General features: G+C 30.1%; 2 protein-coding genes across 3 annotated transcripts; one reads left to right on the top strand and one right to left on the bottom strand.

Moving 5' to 3' along the window:
• The first annotated feature begins 3,857 nt into the window (after positions 1-3,857).
• Positions 3,858-9,733, top strand: LOC110690642 (probable glycosyltransferase At3g07620). The gene is made up of 4 exons (XM_021867493.1): positions 3,858-4,173; positions 4,699-4,925; positions 7,614-7,962; positions 8,530-9,733. Exons 1-4 carry the CDS (start codon positions 3,904-3,906, stop codon positions 9,190-9,192), a joined length of 1,509 nt encoding a protein of 502 aa, XP_021723185.1. The 5' UTR covers positions 3,858-3,903; the 3' UTR covers positions 9,193-9,733.
• LOC110690643 (CBL-interacting protein kinase 2-like) lies at positions 9,643-14,372 on the bottom strand. 2 transcript variants are annotated; one of them, XM_021867494.1, is made up of 2 exons: positions 14,053-14,372; positions 9,643-11,582 (listed from the first exon to the last, which is right to left on the bottom strand). In XM_021867494.1, the coding sequence occupies exon 2, from the start codon at positions 11,157-11,159 to the stop codon at positions 9,786-9,788; it is 1,374 nt and encodes a 457-aa protein (XP_021723186.1). In that variant the 5' UTR covers positions 11,160-11,582; positions 14,053-14,372; the 3' UTR covers positions 9,643-9,785. The 2 variants fall into 2 exon arrangements, with proteins under 2 accessions (XP_021723186.1, XP_021723187.1); XM_021867495.1 differs by lacking the exon at positions 14,053-14,372 and adding an exon at positions 12,552-12,755.
• Between the last annotated feature and the right edge of the window lie 7,737 nt (positions 14,373-22,109).

Here is a 22,109-nt window from a genome sequence, read left to right as displayed (position 1 = left end):
TTGGTGTTCGGACTTTAGAGTCAGATTACCTTAAGAGTCGCAGCTTGTTTAATAGTTGTACACCAAGGCTACGAACCGGGAATTAACCATGGTCCTTATAGTCTACTACTAGACTATGCTCAGATATGCTCTTCAACTTGGGATCTTATCAGAGTAATGTCGTATGCTAATCAGGTGGTGGGCAAAGCATAGCTTAGCCCTCGTTAAGGCAGCTATGGGTAGGGGGCTGCTTATCGTGCAATCATTTTACGAGTCCTGGCATCATACTAGATTAGATCATACTAAATTATCTTCTGCTTAATTGTAATTATAATCTGTGAGACGATTCATCTGTCTCGTTTTGGTTTTTCAATGATTTGGGATGTTTAGATAACAGAAGTTAACATGATACGCTACAATATGCAAGCACGTTCATTATTATCGATGATTAATCAAGATCACTATACTTGTAGTCATTACATAAACATATATACGAGTACTACACGAATTAGTGCAACCTTCAGCGTTGTGCATTGCAACATCTAGCGTTAACCAACAATTGCGTGGAAGCACAAATCTTGCAATCTAGCATGGCTTGTCGAGGTTCAGGCATTTATTGAGCATATATGTGTAGATGCACCAGTCCTGCAGTCCAACACTGACGTGCATAGATCTTTGGCGTTGACATTAGAGGTGTTAAAATTAAATCCGATTTGAAAGTGATTCAATACAAATTTTGACTTGCATGAGCACAATGATTTAAGATAATTTAAACCTGAGTTACACTTAATCCGATTATTCACATTGAACCCGACCCTAGTCACCTTACCTTAACATAAAAATCCAATCATTTTGTTACTGGATAATGCTATATGTAGCCCTAAGGGCTAGAAATAAGCATTAAATACACTCTTGAAAATGGAGTATAAAATTAGAAATTTATGGCAAAAACACGCTTAAATTAGTGTGATTAGTATTTATATTTTTATAATTTCTTAACTTTTTACGATTTTTAAGTGTAAATTTAATGCAGTATAGCATTTTCCTTTGTTATTACCCTTGATTATCGGCTACTAAATGAGAACATAAAAAATTTGTCAATCTATCTATATATTATACTAAAAGACAAGCGCCTCAATGTGAGGATGACAAATGTCACTCTCTCATTGGCTTATCTTATGTATAAAATATATCTATATAATTACTGTTTACATATTCAAGCATAGTTTTTTTTTGTTAAACTTCAAACAATAAAAGCAAGTTTCTATACATGCGTAAGATTTTCATGATTTCCTAACATAAATATTGATTTAATTTTTTATATAATAAATATATACTTTCCAATACTACAAATAATCCATAAAGTCTTTCCAATCTTTATTTATAGTAAGTTGAAGAATAATAATTAATTTGAAATAATATGATTAAATTGGCATAATTAAGGAAATAAATATTTCGTATTTTGAAAGGCTAATATTGTTTTTTTTTATGAAAATTAAATAAAATCGATAGAATTTAGTTTGACGTCAATTATGAAATCAATACAAACATTTTAAAAAAAAATCAGATGTACAATAAAATATTGTGCACCTATTATAAAAGCTACCCTGTAATGAATGAAAGTTATTTATGCTTTATTGATAAAAGTTACCTAAAATAGTCTACAAGTTATCCTAAATTCAATTCAAGTAATCAGATGAATACAAAAGTTTTTGATAAAGATACAAAATAGTGTAAAAATTACTTTTATTGTTTGTTGTACTCCTTGACAACTACTGAATGCTGAGTCGAAATGTTGTCTTAGAAAAAAAATACATAATCTTGAACATAAATTTAATTTTAATCGGCCTTTCATTTTCTATACAATGTGTTTTACAATGACCTTTTGTTTTTCTTGCATAAATTTTTTTTTTTTTTTTAAAAAAAGAACCAATAACCAATCTAAACAAGAAGAATAAAAGTTAAATTGAAATAGACATTTGACGGAAAAGGGATAGATATAAATTGTAACTATTACTCGTGTTTTAAATTGTAATAAACAATGCTATTACTTATGAATTTTTTTTAGAAAAACTAACATTATGATTTAAAAATCATGCATTGCTCATGTACTATACTAGATATACAACAATCATGTGCAATAATTTATGTTGTTTTATACATAATAATACTTTTAACTATAATAGTATGTGTATATAATATTTTTTATAATATAAAAAAGTATATGTATATAATATACTGGAAATATTTATAACATGTGTCCTCCATATCAAGTGTAGTCTCAATCACCACTACACCAATTGGTTGTTGGTGTAGTGGTGATTGAGACTACGCTAGGTAGGGAGACCTGTGTTCGCTCCCCTGCAACAACAATCGGAAGGGGAATGAAACCTAATAACCTAGAACCGATTCTCAAATCTGGATTAGCCCAAAGGGTGAACCGGATAAAATACCCAAAACTCAATGCATATATGACAGGAATTAACTTATCCTTTATCTATCGTAAACAAAACTCCAAAGTCTAATTTTTTTTTCAAAATATAATAATAACATTTGTATATTTTTGTCAATATGAAAGATATAAACCTATTAAAATGTATATATAGTTAAATTGTTTAATAACTTATATCGAATGTGTAGTTTTATTAATATTATTTGCATGTAATCATAAATGTGTTGGATGTTGTGTAGCTATATGCAATGCCCAAAACTTTAGTTGAGCGACTTTAATTTAGTGATTGTACGGTAAAAAGATATTGACTTCGATCTTGAAACCTAATAGTCTTATAAATTCTAAATAGAAAAATTAAAACAAAAGGAAATGAAAATAGTAAATGACTTTAAATATTGAAAACATAACCTTTTAAATCAATTTAGCGAATTCAAGAGATAATTTTAAGGCTTTTAAAATTAAATGGCGGAAATTATATGTAAAAAGAACATTTTTAGATATATAAATGTCCATGCACTATTATAAGAGTTTTGTTAAACTTTTTATAATTAAGGTAGGGATAAATCTTAGTAATATATATTTCGTATATTTTATTTATATAAAATTATCAGTATCCATACCTATATACGAAGTATTTGTGTTGTATACTATATTTAATCTGTTGGTTATATATGTGACTATTATATAATATATAGTTTTTGGCACAATGGTTAACTTAGGAAAATATATGTTCTGGTAGGTCAAATATAAGGTTATTATTGTGTCTATAGATTTAATGAGTGCGATGGGTAAATAAAACATGTATATATTAGGTTGATTGTAGCTACTGATGCGGATGGTATGATTAGAAAATTTTAGTTTTTTCTCAACGGGAGATTTAAATAAATTAGTCCACTTCTTATATAGCTATGTGGAGTATTATTCAATTATTTTTCAATTAATAAAATAACATTATAAAAAATAAAAAGAAATTCAAATAACATAAAATACTATTCAAAAAACGTTCCTTTAATTTTTTTTTATTGGCCATTAGTAACCAAGTCCTTCAATAGTAAATGAATTACCTTTGTTTTTATTTTTATTTTTCCTACGGGTTTAATAATTTGATTTGTAAACCGTACATTGCACGGGCACTATACTAGTGTCTAAACTATTCTCGAAGGAAGTTCAACCGACAAGTTTTTGTCTACCTCTTTTATGACTTCCTTTCCCCAAAAATCAAAGTACATACTACATTTATTTTATTTCCTTCCAAAAAAAGAGTCTTAATTAATTGTCAGGAAATTAAAGTAGATCCAATCGAACAGTCAAAACCTTCTTACCATTGTTACTAATAATAATTAATTAATTACCATTACTAAAGTTATAATTAATTAATTACAATGGCTCTTATTTAATCGTACAAATTCTATCAATAGTCTTTTAATAGAGCAATAAAATGAGAAAGCCCGAGTAATGCTAGGAAAACTATAATGAGTTCATTTTACACCAAACATTTACATATCTTTATTTCAATATTAGCCATTTTATCATTAGTTGCTATCATTTTTCAATCAAAAAGTTCAAATTCTTTTTCAAATTTCTTCTATTTTGCACCATCTTCTTGGTTTTGGCCTACAACAAATACAAATTCAACTCAAAATAATATTGTTATCCATCATGGAGTTACTTCCTCATTGTCGTTTGATTCTTTGGTGCATTCTCTTGCCGTTATTCACAATTCTTCCACTCTATCAAAATCCGTAAGTTCATTTTCATGTCATATGTTGTCGATATTTTGTAAATACTTAATTATCTCGAATATATTTAGATTTCTTCAAGTTGAACCTTAATATAATTAATTATATTCTTTGGAAGTATATCATATTTTTATGATATTTTGTAAATACTTGATTATCTCGAATATATTTATGTTTCTTAAAGTTGAATTCTTAAAAGGTTTTCCTTGGAAAAAAAAAGTTGTATCCTTAAAAGTTGCAAAAATAAGATTCTTTGTTCTCCACAATCTTGTATACATGTAGTGCTTCTTGTCTTTTTCTAAAATAAATCACTTTAATTAGTATACTTTCAATTTATAATATAATCTTTTATTAATTTTGTGTATCATATGATTATTCTCTAGGATATAATTTATGTATCAAATGATGATATATTACATTTAAAATTGCCCTTTTCCCCCTTAATTTTAGTTCAATTTTTTATATTTAAAAAATTTATTTTCTTGCATTACTTTAATTGTTAATTTATATTTTACAATGTTGTTTTAGGAGGAGAAAAGGCAAAGAACGATGAAGAAATTGCGTGATGAGATTGATAAAGTATTAATTGGAAGAAAGAAAGATGAAAAGGTAGAAAATATGGAAGAAGATCTTACAAGAGCAAGAATTTTGATTAAACAAGCTTTTGAAAGTAACACTTCCAATATTATTTCTCTTGAAGATGATGATGTACAACCTCATGTCAACATATACAAGAATGCTTTCTCCTTTAAAAGGTACGAGTACTAGTTCAATTTCTTAACATAAGCTCGTTAAACATAAAATTAAATTAAATTGAGTTTATAAAACATATACGATGGAGTACTATTTTTACATTTAGCATAAATTTTTACTAATATGGGGTATTATAAACTTTTCATTCATTCATATAAAATTAAATAAATATGTAGGGGTTGTTTTTCATTTAATTTACTCCTTAGTAATATAAACTTTTATTTCATTCATCTAAAAAAAATTAAACAATTGCTTGAAGATAATTGCTTTTTTATTTGAAAGCGCTTGAAGATAATTGCTTGAAGACAGAATATCTTAATTTCATTTGCATTGAAACTTGGAGTTCGGAATTCAAGAATAATTAATGTTTGTCAATATTGACGATTAGAAATTTATTTAGGCCGACAACACCTGATTTATGCAGCAATTAATGCCATGTGCTGCATTTGACCCTTACTTCTCATAAATCACTTGAACTTGTTCACTTTCCCCACATAGGGCACGTACTACTCCATATCTTAGGGTTAGGGATATACATAAACATTAAATATACTACCTAAAATGGAATTAAGTTGGGAATTTATAATAAAATTACGCGTAAATTGGTGTAATTAATGTTAATTTATTTATCATTTTCCTTTTTTAAAATAAATATTCCCCCCCCCCCAAAAAATAAAAATAAAAAATTGTCATAATATTATTGGAATTCGAAAATCACAAATTCTTATGTATGGGCCACTTGGCCGGCCACTCGCTATACAGTGTGGTCAACCATAATGAGAGTTACTTCGCAAGTGTTATCGGAGTTACTCGGTCATTGTTACAGGAATAAATTCGTTAGTGTTATAGGGTTACTTGATCGCGGTGAGAAATTACTTAATCAGTATCATAAGAATTACTCCGTCGAGGATACAGGATAACTCAGCCGCACACAAAACAAGCGGTTTAAAAATAATATGAAATCCATTCAAAAGATTTATTTGTAAAGAAAAATGGAAAATAAAAGTAAAATACAAGGGAGCCACTTTTACCATTTCGTATATCAGTTTATGGATTTTATGTTGCCACATAATCATCGTTATGATGATCAATTTACAATTTATATGAACTTTTGAGTTGCAATTTGCAAAAAAAAAATTTAAATGACTGCAATTTGCAAAATACAAACTTTAAATGGCTGCAATTTGCAAATTTTTCAAAATTTATTAGCATAGAAATTAGAAAGATCCCGGTTGAATTTTTAGTTGATCACTATGAAAAGACCCGCTGATGAAATTAAAGGCCCGAATCTTTTAATGGTGATCAATAGAAAAGTTCATCACCATAAAGTTGATGATATATATATATATATATATATATATATATATATATATATATATATATATATATATATATATATATATACATATATATATATATGAAGAAATAACATTTATAAGAGCTACATAATTCCGCTTATTTAACCTTTATATTTTATTATATAAATAGCAATTATCCAAATATTTTTCGGGATTTAAACGATTAAATAAAATTCATTAAAATATTTCGTGGAAAAAATAAAGGTAAAATAAAACACTTTCAAAATGTGACTTGTATGCTATCAGGTCATCACCCTTATGGTGATCAACTTTTGGTTAATAATTGTATTATAGAAAAAATTTCACTAGTGGAACTTTTTATGGTAATCAAGGAAAGGTTGATCACCATAAGATTGATGACAATGCACAATCTCTTTTTTATCTTTATTTTGTACAAAAAATAAAGGTAAACTAAAGGGATCACTTTTAATGTGACTTGTATGCTATCACTTCATCTATTTTATGGTGACCAAAATTTCTTTGATCACTATATAAAGATCTTGGCGTGACAATTTTAAGATGATTACCTTAGTATTTTCACAACTTGTTTGGTTTGTAAAGGTTTGGGACAGGAAATGAAGCTTGAGGCAAAAGACAGGAATTTGGGTCCAAAAGCTTGTTTTGGAAAAGCTAAAACAAGCTAATTTTATGAGCTTTTGTTTATAGGGGTTTGTGGTAGATTAGTAGTTGAGAGAAAATGACTTTTATATCCTAAAATAATTAATCATATTTACTACCCTTACCAAATTTATTAATCATATTTACTACCCTTACCAAATTTGCTTAAGCTAATACTGGTAGTAACTATGCTTATGAAGTTCCTATTAGATCTATTCAAAAAAAAAAAGTTCCTATTAGATACAAAGTAACAGTTATTTATCAATACTTTTACATAAACAATTAATATAAGCAACTAGTCGAAGGACTCATATAATCAGCTAGTCAAATCAACTCACACAAACAGCCAAGAATCGAACTGACTACTCATTGCCAAATCAGGTAATAATATATGTTAACAACATTTAAATAAAATAGTGTGTAACCAATTTACAACTTCGAATTGGAATAGGTGTGTTGATCGAGAAAGGAGATCTAACCTCGAATATCCTAAATTCTACGAAGCATATAATTATTGTACTACTCTCTTCGTTCCATAATTGTTTTCTCTCATACTTATCTTCCCGTATGATGTCTCGATTTAATCATTTGGTCCTCACTTTTTCTAGAAAATTGTGCTCGTGTCGAATATAAAATTCATGGAAAAGTGATTTTTGCTTTTTAAAGTATTGATCTATAAGTTGAATATTTCATCTTCATGGATCTTATTCATAGGAGCTACTTATTAATGGAAAAGATGTTCAAGATTTATATTTATGAAGAAGGGGAGCCACCTTTATTTCATCATGGTCCATGCAAAGGTATATACTCAATGGAAGGCATCTTCATGAATTTGATAGAGAAGAGCAATCAATTTAGGACAAATGATCAAGATGAAGCTCATGTTTATTTTCTTCCCTTTAGTGTGGTTATGATACTTGAACATCTTTTTGATCCAATTGTACGTGACAAGGCTGTTTTAGAGCGCACAATTCTTGATTATGTGGATATCATATCACACAAGTACCCTTTTTGGAATAGGAGTCTTGGAGCCGATCACTTCATGCTTTCTTGCCACGATTGGGTATGATTTCAAACTTCGCACTGTTCTCTCTATCTTTATTTACATGACATACTTTGACTTTTTGCACTTATTCGACTATTTTTATGGTGATATATAGATACAAATGTAAATATCAATTAAGAAAATGAAGCAAATTTAGTCGTAGTCACTATCATTATATTAAATTGGATGGATTACGTTACATGGATGTAACGATTGATGTTGTCTAGGGTTGGATAGATTGGCTCTAGATGATTGAAAACGAGGTAGTGTTACCAATCTTACCATGTCTTTATATATCATAGTATAAATTGTCGGTTGTTAATATTATGATAGACAACCATACATGACATATTTAAAATTATTGTACACATTCATTACATCTACATTTAGGACAGTGCACATATAAATTAAATGTATTAGTCATAAATCAATTAAGTAGACAATCACTTTCCAAGTTAAAGTCAACAAAATTCAGCTTTGTATTAAAATTTGATGTAAAAGAGCTGAAGTACATATGTTTTGCAATCACCATAACTTTGATAATTAAGCAGTGACACAAAATAATCAAGCATGTTTTACTTGCAGGGGCCGCGAGCAACATGGTACCATCCAATATTGTACTTCCATTCGATACGAGCATTATGCAACGCGAACACATCAGAGAATTTCAATCCAAGAAAAGATGCATCAATCCCAGAAATCAATCTAGCAAGTAGTGAATTTGTTGGCCTAAACCGCGGAACACCCCCTTCAAATCGTACCATCCTTGCATTCTTTGCAGGACGGATGCATGGCCATATTAGGCCTGCGCTCCTTACTCACTGGAAGGGCAAAGATGAGGATTTGCAAGTATATGAAGAGCTTCCGAAGGAACTTTCTTATAAGGAAATGATGAAGAGAAGCAAGTTCTGTCTTTGCCCTAGTGGATTCGAAGTTGCTAGCCCTCGAATTGTGGAGGCTATCTATGCTGAATGTGTGCCGGTTTTAATCTCTCAAAGTTATATCCTTCCTTTTAGTGATGTTCTTGATTGGAGCACATTTTCGGTCCATGTTTCAGTTAGTGAAATTCCAAATCTGAAGAAAATATTGATGGATATACCTTATGAAAAGTACTTGCAAATGCTGGAGGGCGTGAGGCAAGTACAACGCCATTTTGTAATGAACGATCCTCCTAAGAGATTCGATGTTTTTCATATGATTATTCACTCGATTTGGCTTCGAAGATTGAATGTACGTATTCATAGTTGATATACTTCAAGTTATACTGATGATTTTTTGCTCATATTTTGCTCCTGTCATATTATCTTGACTTAGTTTTCAAGGTTTGATGTGTTGACAATGCTAAAGCAAGAAAAACTACATAATTCTATCTTGATCAGCTTTGTGGTAAATAAGGCTTTCAAGGTATAGGCACAGGCGAAAATGAAGCTTCAGGTGTCCATACCCATGAAAACCATGTTATAGTATCGAGCATCAAACATTCACACCCCAAGAGGCCAAGAGGGCAAGAGCTACATAATAAAAGCACACCTACATTTGTCGAAGCACCATTCGATTTACCATGTATCATATAGGGCTCGTAGTAACAGGACAAAGACTCAACTGCGCCTCAAGTTCATCTTCTTTTGTGCATATTGATTTCAGAATCAGTTCAGAATAAGCAATCTTTGATCTTTCAGATCATAATTACACATCAAATATGGAATCACATAGTTACTTGAGTATTTAAAACATATTACCAAGAGTATTTCTATAAAGTAAACAGACGCAGGGGGATTAAACATGTAAACGCCAACAGTACGAAACTTTCCAAGAAAGAACTAAAGCCAAGATACATTAATCTAGGACTCTTCTGAAGAAGGCAAAGGCAATGGGAGCACAGGTGAAGATTGTGCTTCTGACTCACCTTGCCAAGTCCAAATAATATCCTTGAGAGCTGGTCTCATCTCCTGCTTCACAACCTTCTGATACTCATATGAATCCCCGCCACGTTTCTTCAGCTCCACCATATGAAAGGTAGGAGTAACCTCATATATTTCAGCATCGAAAGATAACACCCCTTTCCTCCCTTTACATCCTTCAAATCTCATGAGCCCTCCATCTTTCTTCTTCACTGTTAGCTTTGACTTCAGAGCTACTTCCTCCAGCTTTGATACAATTGTTGAAGCAGATTGACAGGAAGAAAATCTAACCTCCTTTTTCTGGCTCCTCTCTTCAAATAAACCAGATAAATCAAACCCCTCTGAGAAGGAGATAATATCGAATGCATTCAGGTTATAACAAGGCTGGGTATCTTCCTGCTTCGGTTCAAGGTTCTCAGAAGGCCCAAAGATAGCATCAACATCTAGCGCATCAGGCTTCATATCATTAACTACAGGCCTAACTTCTAAGAGTTTAGAATCAAACCCTTTTCGGAACCAAGAACTCTCCATAATCTTTGCTGTTGAAATCCGTGTCTTGGGGTTTGGATCCAAGATCTTGATGAGCAATCGTCGTGCATCTGAGGGAATCCAATTAGGGGATTTAAACTCTGCCTTTCCAATCTTTCGATACATTTCCATCAAATTAGAATCTTGGAACGGGAGATATCCTGCCAACAGAACAAACAAGATTACTCCACATGACCAAATATCAGCTTTTGCTCCGTCATAGCCTCTCCTGAGAATAACATCCGGAGCAACATAGGCAGGGGTCCCACAGGTGGTGTGAAGCAAACCGTCTTGCTTTCTGGTATCAGCGATAGCACTCAGCCCAAAATCTGTAATCTTAAGATTTTCATTTTCATCTAACAGAAGGTTTTCTGGCTTCAAATCTCGATGGTAAACACCCCTACTATGACAGTAATCAACAGCTGATATTAATTGTTGGAAATACTTCCGTGCAATATCCACCTTCAGCTTGCCTTTAGCAACCTTGTTGAACAGCTCGCCTCCTCTGACGTATTCCATGACAAAATAGATCTTGGTTTTGGTGGCCATAACTTCATACAGCTGCACCACATTTGGGTGCTTCACAAGTCCCATAACCGAAATTTCCCGCTTAATTTGCTCAATCATTCCGCCCTTCAAAACCTTCTCCTTGTCAACTACTTTTATCGCAACACTTGCACCAGTTTTGATGTTTCTCGCATAGTACACCTTTGCAAATGTTCCTTGTCCAAGAAGCTTTCCCAGCTCATACTTCTGCAACAAGATGGTGACTTTGTTTTGCTCCATCTCTAAAGTAATGATTGATTATTTATTCACAGCAGTATCTAATATTCTTACTCTATAGTAATGCAATACCAAAAATCAGTCAGCCATCTTCGCAGAGCTCATATGTAGAAACAAGGTAGTCTTCGACATTCTTGGCAACAGTGGGGAAGTAAAGCTTAAAACATAAAGAACAGCAATCAATGTGCTTATTCTTATTGATAGCTGATAATGGTAGCTCAAACAGAGCTCTAAACAAGGTGGGATTAGATCGAGAATACTTAGAAGTCAAGCACATCTTGCAGCATTCCCTATGTATTTTGGAAAAACTGGGATTCCAAAAGTTGACAAAAGATTAGCTAAAAAGATGGATGTTGTGGACAAAGACCGGGATTTCAGTGCTACTACATGAAACAGTTGCTTCAATTGAAATACGGATTAGTTCACCTGCAAAGCAAATTTAGAAGGTTCTGTCAGCTCAGTGTTAATTGACTTACTTCAGAATATCAAGCACAATCAACAGTAGATATCTACTTAATTCAATCGAAACTCTTATGACATTGGCAATCTAAATAAACAGAAAAAAAGAAAATAATAAAGAGTGCTGCATATCAACAACTTTAATCCAACGTGCATGTTTTCCTACATTAAATACTCATATTATTTGATACGTTTCCAACAAATCAACAAGTATAGTACATCAGTACACAAACAAGCAATTGAATACAAACAAGCATCATCATTTTCAGAAATAAATCTATAGTAGACAGTTAAGTAATGATATCAAACATATCCTTAAGGAGTAAAGGTTCATTACAAGTATGAGAAATTGTGAGCAGAATTACAACAAAAATAAACAGGATTTATGCATCACAGTATAAGCGCTGATGTGGTGTTACCCTACATACCTAAACAACAAAATATAATTTTGTTTACTCTCTAAATAAGTATCACAGTTGACATGTTGCCAAGGTAACACTAGAATTTTTTTAATAATCCAACTTGATTAAACAAGAAAGGGATAATATATTCACAAACTTCAGGTTAGTTAGCCATACAACCATACCGTCACTCAAAAATAGTGTTATCTATGACCTGAACAGCAGATGTAAATGAAATAAAAATCTACAAAAGAAACTGTCACTAAATAGCAGGTTGTGTTCTTGAAACAAAAACATATACTTCACAAGTATATTAGTTTGTCTTAGATGGAAAAAACAAGGGAGGGCTCACTTTAATTTACACCTAATAGATTATACCTCCTCCTCTCGGCTTTTCTTTGTGACCACACTTAAAATCTAGGAAATTCTATACAGGCATCGAGATAGATAGTAATGGCTGAAACATTTATGAGGCTAACATCTATAAAAGTAATAACTCTTTGTTACTAAAATAAAACAATCCAACAGCACTTACAGAAAACTTATTATATACGGAGTACAAATATTGCCAACGACGTCATTTCTCAAACAAAATACTATTAACTATTTATAATCGATTGTAAAGTCATAAAAAAGTTTAGTGTGTGAATAAGCATGAAGCATGTATATCTCACTACATTGCTACACAAGACGCTACAACCAATATCAATGGGAATAGTATTGTTTTAATAATTTTGGTTTACAGATATTTTAATCGAATGTACTGTCTTATAAAATGAGTACAGAGTATTGTATATCCCACAAAATTTATTTGTTAAAAAAAAAATATCCTAAAATGAGAGAACCTCAAAAATCAACAAAGCATATGCATCTACCCATGCTCCTATGTGGTCCAAATTGTGTGGTGGCCTACTAAAGATTGAAACTCAAACCAAACATAACAAAAAATGGTCTAAATATTATCTCAAACACCTATTTTATTAATATGTTCTTCCAATCAAACAAGTTGCCATCATCCAAAAATCACCTAGTCAAAAAGCATATCAAATGAAACAGAAGATGACTAGACTTGGCTTCATTTTAATTTTAAGACATTAAAAATCATAATCAATCATTATTCAAGACCAAATTTGAAAGTAGGAAGACATATCTACTAACATGATGTGTCAATTGGACAGGTAATTAGTTATTTCTTGTTTGTTTGGGCAGGTTTAAGGCATCTTCATGTGATAGACAACAAATCAAAGTCTTAAATCATCTTATTCGAGCTAATTATCGTGGTTGGCCCATCATTGAGACACAAGGAAGCAATCCGGGCAGACGGGGCAATGCCACATTTGCTTTGGTTCCAATTAAGGCCAAAGATTAACATGAATTTATTAATCTACCTTACACCCTATCATATACTCGTAAAAAAGTTCACATGCTCACGTGCAGAGCATGTGAGCTAAAAAATGTGAGAGTATATAATTTTACATCCGGGTGTATAATGGACATCCCCGACAAATATGGGGTTGGGTCTAGTAAAAAACCGAATTAGGGTTTCGGGTTTTGTTAGCAATTCAGTAAATGGGTCGGATCTCAATTACAATTATTGAAAATCGACAGTGGAAATTGGAGCAGTCATAGGGCTCATATCACAGCATAATCACTCTTAAAATCAAGCAAATTCAACAACTTTAATGACATACATTAACAAAATTTAACTTATTTGTATAAATTCAATAGATTTTCTTCTATGTGTATAATTTTAATACTAGTAGAATTCTAAATTATTCAAGGGAATTAATTTGTGAATAATCACATAAATTACACTCAATTATTGGGTCTCAAACCTATCAGAAATACAATGAACATTGAAAAATAAACCCAGAAATTCAAAGAAACAATGAACAACAAGGCAAAGTTACAGTCTTTTTGATCGATATAACATAGAATCACAAATTAAATCAAAAACCCAGAAATTATGTGATGATAAATTGATATATACACTAAAATGAAGCAAATTTTATCAGGAATTCAGAGGAATGCATTACCTCATCGAAATCAGTTGAAGGAGTAAGAAAGGTAGGATCTTTAATTGTGGAGGAAAAACCCAAAGCAAAAAAAATGAAAAAAAAGGGTTTTTGAATTGGAAAAATGTGTTGCTCCAATGCCTTTGGAATTTATAAGACTACCCACATACACTTTTCTTTCTCTCACTTGTTTCTCTCTCTTGTTGTGTAGTTTGGTGACGCATACAAACTAATCAATCAGTTACTACTTACCCTTCTTCCTTTGTGGTGTGGTAGGCCATTTAAGTTAAGTCCATTTGTGTATCATTATAAAATTATGGTGTATGGTTTGGAATGTTGGATAAGTAAGGTGAATGACCTTAGATCATATGTATCGCAATACGGAATTTTCATTCATCTGTCGCGGGCCTGACTTTACATGAGTGATTAAGTAAGAGTAATGATAAGAATATCTACTCTTTTACAAATCTAAATAACAAGTCTGTTGCTGAGTTTATTTTTATAGGATTGACATGTGGAACAAATTTTATCGGGAGATTGTTATTTGTATACTAAATGATTAACCTTAAACTTCTTTCTAATTCGAGATATATAAAAGAGATGTTTTTAATAAGGAAAACAATAATTTATATTATATAATAATACATAGTGGAAGATAATACGTTACTTCAAACTTTATGAACCGATTAATCGATTATCAATTTATTATCGATTATCAATTTATTATCGATATATGTAATATTTAAGCATGCCTTGAAAGTTGGAACATACTTCCTATATTCAAAGGTGACGTAATATTGTTTCAAGAGATGGAAGTAGGGTATGCTACATTGGCCTCGTACCATATATTTGTGACTACACCTTGGCCAAGCATACCTCACTGTTTTAATGTAGTTTCATGTAGTGCCAACATTGGCTAAGCCTTGCCCTACATTCCATGCCTTGATTGCCTTCGGATTCGGATTCTTGCTATACTAATTGCTAATTGATCAACCTTTAATTAAGTTCAAATCCACATGTGATTCACATATATATATATATATACATTTTTAGGGATATTGTTGCCATCAGTATATGCTGGTTTGATATGATATTGATGTTAGTGTCAAATTGTTAGTTTTGTAAATTAAAAATTTTTACAACATCTTAGACTTAGGTGATACTCTGATTCAATTGTAGCACGCAATCACGCATGGTTTAATGGTTAAAGCTTGAACATATAAACTTGAGGTAATTAAGGAGATCAAATAATACCATGTTTAGAGGTGAAGCACATATATAGAGAAGCAAATCAAGCGGCGGATTGACTAGCTAATCAAGGTGTCAATTAGAACAACAAATTCGAGTTGATTCAAGTCCCCCCCTTAGCTTTAGGGCGTATTTTACATAATAATGTCGTAGGAGTGACTTTGTCACGATTGTTCCCCCTTAATTTTATTTAATTTTTGTTTTTCTGGGGTTTTGCCTCTCGTGTGCACCAAAAAAAACCATGTTTAGATGTTCTGGTTTTAATTGTATACGATTGACATGGAATTAAACACCCAAAAGGAGAATGCCACATAACTTCTTCTTTCTTTCTTTTTTCTTTTGATAGATTACTATAAATTATTATAGATTACATATAGGATGTATATAAAAATAAAAATAAATATATTCATACCTATAGAAATCGTGTTGAATTTGAAAACTAACAATTGTTAACTACCTTTTGTGATACTCACATATACGTTATTACCAAAAACAAATTGAATAGTTCAAGGTTTATTTGATATTGTTGTGGGTTTTGTTTTTCAAAACCATATGATATTATCATATAATGAATACAAAATTAGTCAAAGTTATTAAATTATGATAATTATTTTGAAAACAAACAACTAAAAAGTGAAAACATCTTTTTCTTATTTCGTTTTTTTGGTTAAACAGGAAATTGAAAACAAAAATCGATTCCAAACAATTTTATTTTTTTGGGTGCAAACTAAATTACTTTCGGGGTGTATATAAAAATTAAACTCACTTTTTATTTGGTGCAAACATAAATGCTCAACAAAATGATTTTTCATTTAAAGGGCTCATTCATCTATCATGAAAATTCATTACAAAATTGTATTAAAAGATATTATTAACTTCATGGGCAGTTTAATAATCAAATCTAAAATTTTTCGTTATGTTGAAGAGGCATAAATAGTTTTATTTGAATATTTGATACTCCTACATGTTATAATAATGAATTATTGTTATAATAATGAAATTATTGCATGGAGTATTATATAAGCACATGCCCAAAGAACATAATCTACCCCACTAGAGGGTATTGGTACATTACTCCATATACAATTTTTCATTTGACAAATCAAAGGTAGAGATTTGGGGATATTTAATTAATTAGAATACAAGCAGAATCTTTTTTTTTTAAATAAATAATAAATGTATTAAATAAGTGAGTTCCAATCAAGTATGGGAAAAGATACAAAACTCATGACTACGTAAAGTAGAATTGTCTAATAAAATAAATATAATAACAATTATAATAATAATTTTTTATATTCATTTTGTTTAATTGTTTTACCAGAAAATTTTTCCAAGGGTCAATAAAGTTTCAATTGGAGTCAATCATTTGTTTAATTGATAGCCTCATTGTTGGCATCATATAAATATTATTGTAAAGATATAGTACTTGGTTCTTTACTACGGAATACTACGTAATAAAGAAATGTACACAAGTTGTGATTTTTTTATATATGTTTTTTTTTTTTCTTTTGTGCAAGTCTCGCATAAAAACGTCTGCATTATCTTAATTAGGAAAACAATGAATAATATCTCCTTAAAAAAAGTAGTGAACTTACAAATAAAATTAGTTATGCTCCACCAAACAATTAGGAATTCCGATCCATCCTAGCTTAGATATATTGAAACTCTTATGGAAGAAACATGTTTGTTTCAAGGCAATGTTCTCCCATGTTAGTTCAATCAAGCAAAAAAGAACTACAAATAAATATCAATATGATAAATTATTGGCTCAAACTTTAATTAAATCAATAGAAGAAAAAGTTATTTTGAGAAAATTCTAGTTAGTAATTAAAATTTACACTATATGCTTCTTGTATCACTTGATTAATAGCTTTGAAAAGTTTTCATTTTGCTTATTTAATGAAGAGACAATTAATTAATTTAAATTAGAGATAAGATAATTGATTTGATGGTAACTGGCATAGTAACATTAATATGGTGATCTAAATGAAAAATTGGCCTTCCCTTCTTTTTCATAGATATGATGGTAATAAGATTAATTAGCATATGGTGATAATGTATTGCTATGGATTATAAAGGTCATTTTTTTTTTTCAGTAGAGCAATGATTTAATCAGCTTTTTATATTTTAATTTGTTCTTGCAATAAAAATATAAAAAAGGTGTATTAAATTCATTAATAAAATATTGTAGATAGCCTAATAAAGATGTACATAATCAAATATGGAAACAGATTAAATACAACATAAAAATAGAAAATGTAGTACAGTATAAAATTAAAGTTGACATGTGTGAAATTTATAATTATATTGCTAGTTGTTTGATATCAAGATATAGTAGTATATCACCTTAAATAGGTAGGAGTACACTTGATTAAATATTGACATGGTTTTAATAATTAATAATTATTTTCTAAGTCTACATATGATCAACACTTTTTTGAGCATTACAATAGAGAAGAGTAGTAAGAATATTAATTAATTGATCGAGTATAATTATACTTTTTTATTGTATGTTATGATGTTGATATTTGATTGTTTATCAAGTTGAGTTCAAGATTAAAAATCTAACATTTAAGCCAAGCTTGAATTTTATGGTATTCCTGGTTTTAAACATTTAAAAAGAATTTCAAGTGTGTTATCCTCATTTATCTTACAGTTACTCAAAATTTAACATAGATAGCTTAAAACTATGTTTCACACCGCCTTCATGTTCATATATATTGCCCATCCCTAACCTTTAGCTAAGCAAAGCATATACAAACATGTGTAGTGTAAAATTATATTTGTATAACAATACGTATGTTCTTAGCACACATCTCAATAAATTTCATTACGAGTCATTCTTTTGGTTGAGCTCGTAACAGACCAATAGATGTTAAATTGTGACTTACCCAAAAACCCAACTTTCCTTTGTACTTTCACAAGCCAATTATTGAGATTTCTTTCATAATTCTTATTGGAAGAATATTCATTGTCCACATTTTTTCCATCAAATGACAAAATTGTTGCTACAGAAAGATTCATTGATAATCTTTCCAACAATAAGTGGCAATTAGTGCCTAATTGTACAATCAAACAATCACATAATTCAATTTGATATAATATATATAGCACATTATTGATAGAATTACGTGCTACAATAATCTTAATCAGTAGTAGTTGATTAAGCCAATCACCAAGTAACACCTACATAAAACCATTAGAATTTAGAAGAGAGAGAGAGTGATATGTCTTGCCTGCCATATGCCAAAATTCATTGTTATTATTCTTTTTTGGAGAAAGTGACTAACGGTTGTTTGCTAAACAAAGAATCTCTTGGCTCTCATAATTTGCCCATTTTTCATTATAATAATTATTTTTTTTTGGGGAAAACTTGGCAATTATTGATATTACTATTTTCTTTTTAGAGGTGAACGTGGTGCATGCAAAGGGATTTGTCAATAAATCCGTCTTATGCAAATATAATTTTTTAGCAGCGCGTTTTTTGTTTACTGGTTAACACATACGAAAATACTGACCAAATTAAATAACCTTTGATTAACCGATGATTAATTATTGACCAAGTAACTAACCTCGACCACACGGTGTAGTCAATCATTTATATGAAACTTTGTGAATTTTTAATATAGAATGAGAAAATGGTTGATCGACACATAGGAGAAATATAATACTCGACATAGAACAAAAAAAAATAGTTTAAAAAGACATACAGTATTAAGTATTTGATAAGGACTTTTTATTTGTTTTTTTCTCAAATGACGTGCAATAAATTTATATTTTTGGAGTTATAAAATATTGAATAAAAAAAAAAAAAGAGAGAACAAAAGAATGTGATTATATTAGTAAATTAGTAATATTTCAAATTTTATATATTTATTTAATTTTTGACCTTTGAAGGAACACTATTCTTCTTATGAATTCTAAATCTCTAATTTTTTAAGTCACAAATGACTCTAATAATATTAGTTGGTAACTTGATATTAAATTGTACTGTACTTTAGATTGTATTCTCATAATACTAAAATACGTACTACTTTAATTCACTAGTACCAACAAAAATCAATTGATTGTTGGTGTAGTGGTGATTGGGATTACACTTGGTAGAGAAGACTCGACTACACTCGGTAGAGAAGACTCGTGTTCGATCCCCGCAACAACAATTGGAAGGAGACTGTAACCTAACCACTCAGAATTAATCCCCGAATCCAGATTAGCCCAAAGGGTTAATCAAGTGGAACACAAAAAAAAATAAAAATAAAAAAAAAAAATTATTGGTATCAATAGAATTGAATTCTTTATTAGTATTTAGATTATATTATAAAATACAATTTAATATATTACAAATGCGTATTATTAGAGTAATTCAGGACTCTAGCTATTATAGATTTACAAGAAGAATGCAAAAGAAACAAAATAGTTGGATGGATAAATTAAAGACATAGACTTATTGCAACTTTGCAAAGAACATGCATGTGGTCCGACACCAATTGCCTATATGAATTGACCATTTGCTATCCTCTTGCTTTTTAGTCTTGTATTCATTCTACATGTTGTGGATGAATAATAATGTTTACAATCAATATCTTTGCCTTTCCACTTATATGCGTAAGAGTAAAGGTCAATTATTCTCTTTATTAATAAAATTATTTTTAAAATTTAAGAAATGACTCACTTGGTATGATTCATAATATTGGACTATTGTCTAATAAATCGTGAGGAATAAAGTTTGATCAGGAATCCTTCTCCTTGCCATTTGAAATAATATTTTGTGCAATTTAATTATTTTGATTGTATTTTTTGATATCTTGAGTAAGCTGATTTCAAATTTCTATTTCAATGATTTTAATCACAAAAGGTTAATAATTTCCCCAACCAACAACCCACAAGGCCACAATTATAGATAGATGGAGAATAGGGTCTCAAATCTCAATGGTAGTTAGCATTGAAGGGTTATGTGGATTTAAGAGTAATATCTTAAGAATAATTGGAGGATAGATACCATATGAATTAGGCTAAATTACAACGGCACCAAATAAAAAAATTTAAATTATTTTTATGTTTGTGATTGGAAGACAATGTTTCTTGCCACTTTGTTTTTGAAAACTTTTCACTTTAAAATAAACGTTGTTCTCTTAAGTTTGATAGATTTTGGGCTGACTTAATTTGAAGAACAATTAAAATCCATATTGCTAGGTGTACAACAATACAAGAGTTGAGTCGAGGTAAGACGAGCAAAACACAACACGACTACACGAGCATAGACCAACACAACCAAATGTAATATCTGAACTTATTTTCAAGAGAACAACACGACTCATAATTTGTACCATACGTGAACCCGCCTCTCAAACGACATTAATCAATCCATCCATATCAATGAAAAAATTAGACAAGTATAGATTCTAAAAAATAGCAACAATTAGAATACATGTTAAGTTAATTTTCTTAGAAACTTAATTTGGCACCACCTATCTAATCTACTTTAGCTAACAATAATAACAATATTTCTTATGTCAAAAAAAAAAAAAAAAAAAAAAAAATCAATATGACATCTTATTGAATGTGTCAAATTGTCAATCCATAAAGTAGAACCAAGAGTCGAAAGATGGGATATTCTCCAATCCTATTCAATCCTTAGGGCTGAGAATCGGGATCAATTTTCAGTCGACATGTATATTGTTGTTAGCCCATCTGAATTTTCGATTTGGTGGGGTGTGATATGATTTTCTAATTTTGACTGATTTTTTTTTTATTTTTTTTATACATTAAAGTTTTACACAAAAACAAATTATCAATAAAATAATATCAATAGATTTGTATTTAATGTCTATTCGTCAAATATGATTTATTTATTTTATTTTATTTTTTGAAAAAATTAACCTGCTCTAATACCATGCTAAAATTGTATAAACCTCAATACAAATTTTTAAATGGACCTGGTTCACACTAATTTATTGTGAATCACCAACATTAATTAGTGACAATATGATTGTTTTATTAATAAAAAAAGGTCACTAAATTAATATAAAGGTTATTATGTTGAAAAAAGAGTTAGTGTGACATTATAAAAGTTATAAGGAGTTAATTTTTTTTAATGAAAATTTTAATATAATGGTCAATATGAATAATAAAGATCACTATGTTAAAATTAGGTCACTATTCAACATAATGTTGTACTTTAAGTTCATAATAACATTAAAGATCACACAAGTTTTTAAAAATGTGACTGTGTTAAAAATAAGGTTATTATATTAAAATTAGGGGTCACTATGTTGAATATAATGTCAGTTACGTTGGTATAAACCTTAGGTTCACAATAATATTATTGTGGACCAGGTCCACACAAGATTTTCTGAAACCTCAAAGCTTGAATTTCATTGAATGCTCTCGTGCAAATATATAATACAAGATATTCCCTAATTTGATAGAATTAAGAAACTACCTGAGATATACTCAAAAGATATTCATGCCATAAAATAGGTAACAAAATATATCCTAAGATATTCCCAAAATATATCCCTCAATAAAATATTTATTTAAATAAGTTGAAGCTTTACTCGCTGTATTAGATTTTACAACTGATGTCTCTTTTTATTTGTATTAAAGAAGGACTATTTGTAAATAATACAAAACGGATGTAGCATATTTACTTTACACCTGATTAATTCAAAAGAGTCTTTATGAGAATCTTGTGAAGTGAGTTTTTATGTAGGGGTTTGTCATGGCTGTTGGCAATGGTTTGTGGTGGTACCACTACCACCTCACTAGTTACCTGTTGGTAAGGGTCTCAATTTTTTTTTTCCTCCTTCAAAGCTCCAACCAACTTTGCA

This window comes from Chenopodium quinoa, unplaced genomic scaffold (assembly GCF_001683475.1).
Source record: "Chenopodium quinoa cultivar QQ74 unplaced genomic scaffold, ASM168347v1, whole genome shotgun sequence".
Lineage (NCBI taxonomy): Eukaryota > Viridiplantae > Streptophyta > Magnoliopsida > Caryophyllales > Amaranthaceae > Chenopodium > Chenopodium quinoa.
This window is presented reverse-complemented; position numbering and strand designations above follow the sequence as displayed.

What these genes read in the sequence shown, in the direction of transcription:
- LOC110690643 (XM_021867494.1), bottom strand. Translation starts at nt 11,159, where the DNA reads ATGGAGCAAAACAAAGTCACCATCTTGTTGCAGAAGTATGAGCTGGGA.
- LOC110690642 (XM_021867493.1), top strand. Translation starts at nt 3,904, where the DNA reads ATGAGTTCATTTTACACCAAACATTTACATATCTTTATTTCAATATTA. An exon ending in CTTCCACTCTATCAAAATCC is followed by an intron (nt 4,174 to 4,698) that starts GTAAGTTCATTT and finishes ATGTTGTTTTAG; the next exon opens with GAGGAGAAAAGGCAAAGAAC. An exon ending in TGCTTTCTTGCCACGATTGG is followed by an intron (nt 7,963 to 8,529) that starts GTATGATTTCAA and finishes TTTTACTTGCAG; the next exon opens with GGGCCGCGAGCAACATGGTA.